Source organism: Phalaenopsis equestris, unplaced genomic scaffold (assembly GCF_001263595.1).
Source record: "Phalaenopsis equestris unplaced genomic scaffold, ASM126359v1 Scaffold000458, whole genome shotgun sequence".
In the NCBI taxonomy this organism is placed as follows: domain Eukaryota; kingdom Viridiplantae; phylum Streptophyta; class Magnoliopsida; order Asparagales; family Orchidaceae; genus Phalaenopsis; species Phalaenopsis equestris.
Window position 1 is genome coordinate 45,014 of NW_018164899.1, and position 12,504 is coordinate 57,517.

At 33.3% G+C, this 12,504-nt stretch overlaps 1 protein-coding gene across 2 annotated transcripts in view; it reads left to right on the forward strand.

Annotated features, from left to right (window-relative positions):
- The window catches only part of LOC110027872 (putative D-cysteine desulfhydrase 1, mitochondrial), a 68,357-nt gene that overhangs the window by 36,379 nt on the left and 19,474 nt on the right, over positions 1-12,504 (forward strand). For both annotated transcript variants that reach the window (XR_002294383.1, XM_020729490.1), the window contains exons 7-8: positions 11,100-11,157; positions 11,239-11,352. Coding sequence is in view for 1 of the 2 variants with exons in the window: in XM_020729490.1 (XP_020585149.1) it covers positions 11,100-11,157; positions 11,239-11,352 (172 nt within the window). In the remaining variant the exon portion in view is untranslated. The remainder of the gene's footprint in view (positions 1-11,099; positions 11,158-11,238; positions 11,353-12,504) is intronic.

Here is a 12,504-nt window from a genome sequence, read left to right on the forward strand (position 1 = left end):
AAATAACAATTATAACATTAACAACTATCTTATCAGTTTCTCGGATTGATCTCTCTCCAAAGCCTCATACACTTGCAATCGTTGATTTCTTCCCTTCTCTATCTTTTTCTTCCTTCTTTCTCACCTCAATCTCCGTGTTCTTTCTCTCGTACCCTCTCTCTCTCTCTCTCGTTTTGTTTGAAGATGTTATACGACCATTAAGTCAAAATCATAGAAACAACCCTATTCGATTATTATTAATATATTAGTATGTATGTATGTGTATATGCAAATCAAAGCAATTAATACAGAATTTTGCATACTAATATTCTAAAATTCTAATAAGTCTTCAAACTATTGAGCTTAATATTGACGCATAAAGGAGAGTTAGAGATACATATATGAGATGAGTAGATAATATATATAGTCATGGAGGCAGAAGCGGTATTCGGCTTTGGAGAACATGAAGTTCCTTCGTTCTAGGGTTTCGACGAAAGTTGATTTGGGTGAGTTCTTTCTATTCTTTTGCGTTGCGTTTCTTCGTGGTTGTTGGATGCTTTATCGTTGTTGTCGCGGCTTTGTGGTGTTGACTTCAATGGGATCAGGGCAGTGTTAACCAACTTCGGCCTCGTCTGGATCGCTCAACCGCACTGTCCGCACATCTGTATTGCTTTTCTATGTTATTCGTTCCTCTGAATCGCTCAATTGCTTCAACTACAAGTCTGGTTAGCCCATCAGCTTCATCTTTAGCGAAGTTTGGCTCCACCTAAATCTTGCAGCAACCCTCAACTGCCTACCCTCCTCCCCATCTTTTGTCGACCTTCTCTTGTTGTTCTTACGACATTTGCGGTTCTTTTGTTTAGATTGTTTTCATGGCAGCTCTCTCACCTTCGACTGAACTTGCTCCGAATGCGGGCAAACCCTCCTATGCTGCAGTGATTGACAAAGACAGTGCTCTTTTACAACTCGGGGATACTTTAATTTTTCCGCAGATGTATCACGATTCATTTGCTAGATAGGGAAATTGTAATGTCATAAAAGAAGCAAGAAAAAAGAGGGGTAAACTAGAATTAAGGGTCTGTTTGAGGCAGTTGCAGCATATCCAGCTTATGCTGATAAGCAACTTATCCTGATAATTTATTGATAAACAGCTAATCCGGATAAGCTGGCTGGTTGTTTGGTTCGTGTGTTTGTAAAACAGTTGATTCTTAATAAATGAACAATCTACCCCTCTTCTAAATAAACTGTTTGGTTTGTGCATTTTGTAAACAACTTATTTGCAGATTTTTTTAGTTAAATGAACAATCTGTCACACAAAATTTGTAATTTTCTCAACAAAATGACAATGTATACATGTTAGATATTTTAGAAACAATTAACCCCCTTCAGACTCATTCTACACACACATACAGACCACCGAAAAATTGCATTATAACATTAATTCATTTGGAACGTGATAAGTTTGTAAAATTGAAGTTCAAATGTTAAGTCATAAAAATACAAAAGAGTTGAGTTACATTTATATAACGCAAATATTTTCAGTCACATCAAAGAAGCACAGTTACATATACAAAAGTGAAATACATATTCACACACTAATATTGAGTATAATAAGACAAAAAAAAATAACATTTGAGTATAATAAGACAAAAAAAAAAATAACATGTTAAAATTACAAGGAAAAAAATGACAATATTGACTTTAAAATGTAGAAGCATATCACGACGAATGTTGTCTGGTTCTGACACTCCAGAACCCCAAGCAAGTTGTCTGACTGGGATATCGTAGAAACGGAAGTACTCGAACCACAAGCAGTGTTCTCAAGTTGTGACACCGTCGAACTCCGAGTCGTAGTGTCCAGTTGGGATATCGTAGAAACGGACGTATTGTCTGCCCACCTGAATAATTTGCAGTCTTTCATTCTGTGTCCCCACCGCGGACGCCTGTAGAATTGTCGCTCGTAGCTATGTGGCTGACGTGACATGAGTAGCAAAGATGGTAGCTCGCAGCGGCACATCACTTGCCCGGACTTTCCTGAATATCTGGAACTCATTGTCCTGCAAATATTAAAATGAGAATTAATCAGTCAATAAATAGAGGAAGTAAAGAAAATTTACTTACCGAATTATGGAGGCAACGGTTGCCGACAATAAAGTTCTGTTATCATTCAAGCTGTTTCACAGTTATCTCAATAAAATCAGTAGACATAAAAAATAAAAAAAAAGTTAAGAGAAGATAAATCCATATTAGGTAAAGATCTCAACAAGCTCATAATTAAAAAAAGTTAAATGTTTCAGTGTCCAATTATCAGTAATCAAATACAACTTCAGCTTACACATTGCAATGAAGAGCTTGTGCCTGAATAAACAGTGAAAACACACAGGCAAGTAATCTCATTCCAGCCAATAAAGAACATTGACCATAACCATTTTAAGCTTCATTTAAGATAAAAAAAACAGTGGTCGTCCAATCTCATTCCAGCCAATAGAACAAATTGGCCATAACCATTGTTTCAGAAAATCAGAAAATATCTTTGAAGTAGCAGGAACGAAAACAAATTAACCCATGCACATAACAGACATCATTCATATTTTGTCACAAAGCATCATTCATACACCAGGTACTTCAGGTACATCAGGTAACAACAAAAAAATACATAGTGATTTGCTCCCATTAAAAAGGAGAAATGTGTATATTTCAGAGATCATCAACCTTCTATCTCTAAGCATTACCAACCAATTTCAGCAGTAATGTATTCAGAGATCATTAACCCTCTAGTTGTAAGCACTACCACCCAATCTCAGTATTACCACATATATACCAGCAACAGGACATATGCCAGGAAGGCATCTCAATTTTAATTTCGTCCAAACAAAGGAATTCATAAGCTTGAACCCCCATCTGAATTTTAATTTCTACTTAGCAAGAATCTTTTCTACGTAGCAACAAAATAAGCCTTTGAAAGAATCTATAATAGCTCCCACAAGTATAAAAACAACGGTTGCCCAGAACAAAATTCTCAAACTACCAGAAGTATGGAAGCAACAGTTGCCCATAACAAAATTCTGTGGCCGTCCTAGCCGTTACATACTTGGTAGGTTATAATATGGAAACACATTAATCAACAAACAGTGAGGGTTGCAGGTTTCCAAGGCTTCAGATACCCCGCTTTATATAAAAAGTATCAAAGTATACTCCATCTAAGGAAAAATGTGTGCATGCTCCATCTCAGAAGCTATAAATAGCTAAAATAGTTATTGTTTCTAATAGATATCTTTGGCCAACCGAATATAAATTTATTCTAATCGGTATCAGAGCAAGATATGCACATGCTCAAACTCCCCAACTCTATAATCATTCTCATTCTTAATATTAAACTCATTCAGTTCTGGAAGTGACCTTTCCAAATTCCAGGTACATACAATTAATCTGTCCCAAATTGTATAGGATGGCAACAAAATGAGAATTCTGCAGCATAACAGACAAAAAAACCTCTTGCTAGAAAACCACAACAGACAAAAACATAACCATTGCTTCAGAAAACCTCTTGCTGAACCCATGCAGACAACAAATTAATAACGTTAAGCATAGTTATAACTTAAAATATAGGCACATACAATATAAGTTGAAGAAGTAAAAATTAGCTTCAACCTCTCTGCAACTTTTCTGCTAAACAATAAGAACCTGAAACCTGGACAAGTCTAAAATAATACATATGCTTGAGAACTTCACTGTTTTAAAGCAATTCATATGCTAGACTCTCTCTTACTAATATGAGAACTTCACCCTTTTTAAGCATAGTAATTCATATGCTTGAGAACTTCTCTCTAAACCGGTCACTTCCTTAAATTTAACCATGAGATTTTGTCACCCTTCCTTGTTAAAATAAGTGGTGGGTCTATTTCCCACCTCGACATCCCTCAGACATAGATCACAAAATATAGTACTGACCTCTCTATTCCACATGACCGATGATTCAACCTCTTTAGCTTTACTCATTGAGTTCTGTCAGATTAACGGATAAGCAAAAAATATTTCTTTTTATAGCAAGAAATGTCTCAACTGAGAGATAAATATTTATGTGGTAGACATGTGAACGCTAATAATATTGATGAAAAAAGAAAAAAAATTTCTCATCAAAGTCGCATTAACCATAACCAATTTTTGGAATGCATAGGAAAACAAAAAATCATTTTACTCTTCAAAAGCTTTCTTAATGATGAATATATGTTTATTTGGAAATATCATAATTTCATTTTGGCTCCATATTTCAATCAGAAAATACTTTAAATAAACCAAAAAAGGAAAATTTGACATAAGAACCACCCGATTCCTTTGTGTTTAAATTGGTATAACACCTGTACAAACCTCTTTTTTAGTTTTTTATTGCCTAAATCTTTGAGATCACCAAAAATACGTCTACAAAAACTTTTATTAGGTGAAACACACCTTTTGAAGCATAGGTAACTGGCAAATATGTATAAATTGAAGTCTAGGTTTTAGATATGTAAATCTATATGGATCGCGTGATATGTATGTGAAGCTTCCAAAAGACAAAAAGCTAACAAAAAATCAGAATAATATCATCATTTATACAGTCATTCCTGAAAATTCTTGAAATTTTCTCAAGCCAAATCTGATGGCCACAACTTGAACCGCAAGTAATGAGTAAGATCTAGTAATTTCACATCTATATGGTTCAACATGTGCTAAAGATAAAAGAGCAAAATGACATTGAAAGATAAGATGTGTATACTTTCACTGCGACCCATATATATCTACCAAATTTCTGCATTCATGTCAAAGAGTATTCCTCCACACAAACATGGTGTAAATTGCAACATACCAAGTTTCTACATTCAACTCTTTGTCAACGAAAACAGGAGGTAAATTCCAAATCTCTAGTCAGGAAAACAATTGTGATTGCAGTTCAATTAAAAAAAAATTATCATCAATATTTTACGAAGTACTGTCATTGTGCACATCCACAGAAATTACTTATCTGCCGCTTTTCATATCCACAGAAAAAAAAACAAAAAAAAGAGATCTAACCGCATTTTTTGAACGACTGTAAAGGACGAAGAAGGAAGATGAGACATGCGAAGAAAGAGTTATACCTGTTGAGAGAAATGCAGGAGTACAAATGCCGAAAAAGTAAATGCCGAAGAAGTGAAGATGCCGAAGAATGAAGAGGGAAAACGCACCGGATTGTAAGAGGAGGATCGCTTAGATCATGCAAAATGCAAAGGAGAAATGCTAGATGAGGGCGAATGTGTATGAGGAGGGTGGGGTCACGGGAGTATTAATCCGATTGAAAACTTGGCCCGTGGGGGTTGTCCCGTGGGCCGTGTCTTTTACAATTTTAACAACGCTGTTTTCGATAAGCTGGGAATAAATGCGAACCAAACAGGACAACGAAGTTTTCAAAACGCCGCCCGCACTTATAAGCTGCCCCAAACGGGCCCCATGTTTTTCTGACACTGAAATTTTAACCCTTGTTGAAAATTATAAATTTACTCTGATTGGAAAGTTCAAATTGGGTCACCCCAAGATGGAGACTATCAGGAAAGTGTTTGAAGATTTCAAGTTAGTTGGAGACTGAAAGTTGCCCTCTTTGATGAAAAACATGTTATGATACAGCCGAGTAAAGAAGAATACTATGCAAAGATATGCTCAATGAAATACATTTAAATTGAGGGCAAAGATATGAAATTGCTTAAATGCTCAATGAAATACATTTAAATTGATGAGGGCAAAGATATGAAATTGCTTAAATGATCCCATGACTTTGATCCAATTCAAGAACCTCTCATTGTGCCTATATGGTTTAAATTACCTGGACTCGAGTTTCACTTCTTCAACTATCAAGTACTATATGCTATCGGGGTTATTCTTGATAAACAAGACATTTCTACCTTTGATTTGTTAAGGTCTTCTATTGCAAGGATTTTAATAGAGTGATATTACACTTCCAGTGTAGAAGAAATCTGGTTTGACACTGCTCATAATGGTTACTGACAACAAATCATTATGGAACAAAAATCTTACTACTGCAATTATTGTAAGTTGTTTGGCCACACACATGATAAATGTTTTAGATTACACCCAAAGTTGAAACCTAATATTCCAATACAGCTGGACATTGATAATCCTATGGATGAACAATATGCAAAGAAATCATCTATTCCTGATCATGGTATTTCCGACAGTGCAGTTTTAGAACAAAACACAAAGGAATTCTTGATTCTTCAACATGTGAATTCTACTAGTAATACCAAAAAGGCAACTTAGATCCTACAACTTTATTGGAACCTGTTAGTACAAATGTTAATCAGACAGACCCCATTCCTCACAATGGAAGCATTTCTACACAGCCTAATATTGCTCCCAATGAACCTGATGAGAACCCACCTTTATGCAAGCATATTGAGATCCCTAATCCCTCTCATTTGGTTGTATTGGAAGCTCACCATAATAAGTTGGCACCACTTATTTCTGCTGGGGAAGGTTCTCATGCATGGGTAGAATGCCAAGATCAACGTGAGCTCTCTACTAAAATTTCAATATACAATCAGTTGGATCAGCAAGTGGAAGATGAATGATAGATTTATAAATCTAAGAAAAAGAAAAAAGGAATGTCTCATCTCTAGAATCTACAGGATTACTGTTTGATCGTCGCGGGTGGAAGCCCACTTCATAGTTTGTTGTTGGACTCCATTCCTAGAACCAAGGGGAGGGGGAGAGACAAATCCTCCAATCATGATTGATAGTTTTGCTTTGCTTTTGGGCATGACAATCCATCCGATCTACTTTTCGTTATTCCTACTTTACTCATTTTTCTTCGCGTGTATTGCATAAAAAAAAGAAGAAAAGAAAAAAATCTGCATTTGTATTTTTATTTTAATTATTTGTTGTCTCGTTGATTACCATTGATCGTCATTGCCGGTCTCATTCGAGAAGGTATAAAAATGGGGCAATAGGACAACTTTTTAAAATATCCATTCAAGGAAGCTCGAGTAGCATTCTTGGGAATTAACTACAGTTCGCGGAAATTGCTTGCTCATTTGGAAAATTTTCATAAAATTAGGGGATTTAAAATACTCGTCCTAAAAATGCGAGTGATCGTCCTTGTTAATTAAATATTGTTCGGAGAAAGTAAAGCACCACTCGTGGAGATGCTTACATGTGATTTAACCTTACTGCTGGCAAATTGAATGCCTATTACGCTTTGAAAGTCTATTACGTTGTTTAAGACTGTAACTTAATTACTCTGTTTTTGCTCCCCGGTTGCAGTGTCTCACGACATCCACTAAAAAGTCTTTTAAGACAATTGTGAATATTGATATTCTTCTAATGCCTTCTGATTGGAGTTGGCATTAGGAGACTGCCAAATTAATGGGTGAATTTGGGCATGCAAATAAATTAATGTTTTTTGGACAATTTAATTTTGTTAAATAACTCAAAATTTTTAATTATTTAAACTTACAAAATTATTTAAAAATTTGAACTTTTAAATTTTAGGCTCTTAGGGCTTCAAAATCAATTCAAATTAGGCTTCTCAAGCATGGCACCTAGTGCTTAAAAAAATTAAAATTTTGGTTTTTAAAATTTAGGATTCTAAATCTTAAAAAAAAATTTAAAATTGATTTCTTCAGGCTTAGAATCTTAGGGTTTGAAATTGAATTTAAAATTAGGCTACTAGGATTTAAAAATAATTTAAATCTGTGGCTTTTAAAATTTAAAAATTAGCTACATGATTTGCAATTCTAACACACACGCAAACAGAAGGTGGCCTTTTGAAAAGTCAACGTGATTTTGTGCATGGCTTAATATAAAATTAACAAATAAGCTTGCAAAATTTTAAATGATCTTATAAGCTCTAAGTCAATATTCAGTTTAGGGGCAATGCTTTGAGATTCGTACAGATGTGTTATGATCTTTTCAAGTAATTGTTCGAGCATTTCAATCTATGTGCATGCATTTTAATGGGATAACACAGTAGTCAGTAAAATTTCAAAGATTTTCAAACATGTTTTCATATTTGAAGACATACTCCGAACTTTAATATATGACATTAATATATGTGCTAGTAATTTTAAAAATGTGCAATTATAATCCCCGATTATGCTAAATGTTGCTATAAAGTGCTCAAATGTCATAACTACATTCCAGTGATATGTCAAGTTAACGTGCATTCATATGAATAATGAATATGTATATGATTAAGAGAAATATTTATGATTATAAGTTTCACACTTGAATGGTGTGCACAATTTCAAAAACATCCACCCACATGGGCTCAAGCTAAATTTTTAAATGTTGCAATGAATAACTTAGGCACGTTGCACGGGTTAAGACCAAATTTGCACTCAAATAGTCATATTTTGAAAATCAATAAATATCTATAAAATATGATTGTCAATCCTACCCAACTAGTTCGATCCTCCTCGTATGGACTCAAGTTAATGAGTCTAATAATTTACCAATAAAAGAATTACAAGTCCAAGTTACTTAGTTCGATTCTTCTTATTTTTAGCAACTATGAGTTGCATCCTTTTGTGCATGTTCAAAGAAAATTTAATACCTAATAACTAATTAAAATATTAAAATATTATAATTTATTAAATTTGTATAAATGAAATAAATTAAATTTTAATAACCTGAATATCATGTTTATTTTAGGATTTTAATCGACGTCAAGATAAAACAAATAATAAGTTAATCAACATCGATGTGAGTATTTATATTTTTTTGCTATAATAATATTTTATTTTTTCTCGATCGAATGCATTTACTATCATTGTTATAGTACTGCATGCTCATGATTTATGGTGTAATGAATTTTTGTTCATATTATAAGAATGAACTGTGTGCTCAACTTTGTTTAATTTATTATTAAATTATGTATAAAAATATTAACTGTTATGCAAATGAAATGAATTGTTATTATTTTATTCTTTCATGTGCATGATTGACTTTGATGGAGTCACCATTTATTGTACTAGTGGGGGAACACTACGGTGCTCGTGCATGTATATGAAAAATGATATTGATATTGATGTACCTTACTTGATACAAATATTCAGAGGGTGTTCTTATGATAGTTATATAGACATATAATGATATTGATATGTTGTTGATATAATAATATTCATTGAATTACATCATATTGGGTAACCGGTAAATGTTTATATTGATTTATTAAAAAGTTTAATTGACATGCATTTTGATTTTTCTTACCCTGCATTGCTGTAGTTTAGAAGTATGAGTATTCACTAGCCTGTTCAACTCACTTTTATTTTTTTCAAACTAAAAATTCAGGTTTAAATGATTGATTAAAAGATGAAGCAGTAGAAGAGAAATCATTTATAGAAGATGCAGATAACTAGTAACGAGGTAAATTTAAATTATTTTAAGTTAATTTGACTAGCGACTTTTTCATTTGTTAATAGTTATAAAAAATAAAGATGGAAAATTTAGTTCCCACCGTATGACCGTCTGTTACTGTCTTAGTTAATTCTAAGCCTCGGGTCGGGTCGCGACTCTTGCAAAATGAGGGAAAAATCTCTGGTTAGTGTTTTATCTACTCTTTCATTTGCCTTCTAAAAATTTGACCCTCAAAACTCTCAACAATAAAAACAATAAAATTTGAAATTTTGGGGAGTGGTCCGAATTTTCGAAGCCCACACATATACCACTATGTGACAAGATTCTCAAAATTGTACACTATGATGCTTATCCATATGTGTTTTACAGCTACTGGTGAAAGACTTAATGCCAACTGCAAAATTTGTGTTCATAATTCAATTGCTTGTAATGGGAAGCTTGATTAGGACACATTTTCAATATCATCATTATCTTTAATCAGGAAAATGCTTTTTTTAAAGCCAGTGCTTCGGACTCTGTTTAGAGATTAAAGGAAGAAATTTCACTTTCCATGGAATACATTTATAAAATTTACTCCTATTAAATTTAAAATTCCTCTAAAAATTGTGTGATTAAAAGAGTATTAAAAGGTGCATTTTTAATATATTTCAAATTTATGCTTCAACAACAATTTAAGGCAAAAACATCTAGTGGAAAAAAATTAAGAAATTGTGCTTAGAGTATATGAGTTAGCAATACATGCAGAAAGAGGTATTTTATTTACTAAAAGTTAACAATTGTTTGGATCTGGAACTTGATAAAGTATTAAAAAATTCTGAAGCCTAGGTGTAAGCTTCTGAGATTTTCCGTTGAAGTGAAGAAAAATTCAAGGTTAATAATATATGGACCCCCCCTACTCTTGAACTTTAAACTACATGGCTTTGACATAGATTTTCAAATAGAAGGTAGATTTCTGCTGCAGGAAAAAGCCAGGAAGGAGGCCTACAGGGAGAAAAGGGGCCCATAGGGAGGAGTTCCTGCTGTAGGAAGGGGATTTAGTCAGGCAGGTGGAGGTTCGTCGGCTAGGGTAAGTTCTGTTGCTTTGATACCATGTTAGTTTGGAGAATGAGTGGATTACTTTTATTGATATGGAATATTGGCTTAAACACAACCTACTAGAATTCTAAACTTAAGAAAGAAATAACACGATTATAAAAATCAAATGAAATAAACCTAAAACAAAAACTCATATAACTTGCCGGAAATAAAAGGAAATATATAAAGATGAAATAATAGGAAACAAATAAAATCCTAATATAACTTCTAACACTCTCTAATATTGCATGATTGAGCAACCACCATGCATCAATCTAAAGATGAAATTTAAATGCATAGCACTTGGATTATAATTATCATATCAGTTTTATATAACAATTGCACCTTGTGAAACTAGATGTCAATTTCCTTTTCTTATGTCTCCCTACTTTATAAGAACACCTCAATATCTCATTTTCTTAAGATGGAAGGTTAACCTATAGGTAGCTGTTAACTTTTTCTCAAGCATGTATTATGGATCAACACAATCTATGCTGTGATGGGTCCTTTATTATTTTTCCCTCTCATGCATCATTCGAATTATTTTTCATACTTCTAATCAGCCACATGTAGTACAATTTTCTATTATGCTTACGTCTTATGGAAGCTTTCAATGCTTACAACATTCTTTCATTTGGCCTTCTTCTTGCTATTTGTAGTGGGGGTACTATTGCTGGCCTTGCTCTTGGATCTACATTAAGCAATTTGCAATCGAAAGTATGTTAATACTAATCTTAGTTGCTTGGTTGATCCCTTCTGATATTTTTACTTTTAGGCAGTTTGTGCTTGATAAAGCAGGTTCATGCATTCTCTGTTTGTGATGATCCGGACTATTTCTACAACTATTGTCAAGGCCTTCTTGATGGGCTTCAAGCTGGGGTTGATTTACATGATATTGTGAACATTCAAGATGTGAGTTGCAGAACTATCAAATTTAAAGTTCTTGTCGTTTATTGACCTCTTTACTATTAGAACTCTATTTATCCATGTATTTAGTTTCATACAAATAGAAAGCTAACCTAGCAGAACAAAGAGAAAAAGTTTTTCTTGTATGTATGTATTTATCTATGAAAACCATTTTAATGTATGTTTAACAAAGTTGAGAATCATGAACATTTGAAAGATAAATTTTCTATGGAAGAGTAGTGCGTATGGACGGTATTGTTAGAAGTGCGTTGAGGTTGTTGTAAGTTTGCCGTTCTTATTTCCACAGTAATGACTAGGGGGCCATCTATTGTGGCATTTGAATAAAGCCTTGTACTTAGATTATTGCTAGGTTGACATAACATGCATTTTAACATGAAAATAAGATAGCGTCATCATGGTATTCAGTGTTTTTTTACTCCCCAACTGTTTTACATCTACACTTCTAATGGGTGGAAAAGTTGCTATTTTTTGGCACCATCAAATGTGCTTTAGGATTTTCATTCAATGATCAATACCTAAGCAATTACCGATGGATTCTAACATATAAGCTGACACTCAAAATTAACTCTACTTAAGTTTGAGTTCTGCAATATCACAGTGAAGCATCTTGTTTTCTAATGTGCTAGTCACTGCTCTTTGCATGCTCTTGTGCTGTAAAGATGACAAGATTGTGTGCCATAGCATATGATTTGGGCTAATAAGATGAAATAAGGCTTTTTTTTTGTGTTGTAAACTTTGTTGTACTGTAATCACTGGATCATAAAATAAGGATGGTGTATTATGGTCTTCAGGGCATGTATCTCTAGCTACTTATGTTGTTAGTGCATTGAACTTGTATTTTTTCATTTACAAGGGCAAAATTCAAGCGACCACTTAGAATAGTAAGAAAATAGGGAGAAAATGTTGTACATCATTTATCTTTTTTTGACAATTGGTCTATTAAATCATTGCTAATATGTATCAAAGATTGATCTCTAACATTATCTCATATTGAAAAAGAAAATAATAAAAAGTACTACTTTGCAAAAATGTAATTTATTTTGTATGAATATAGAAAGAGTGCGCACAAATATATATATATATATATATATATATATATATATATATATATATATAAGAGTGTGTGATAGGGAAAAC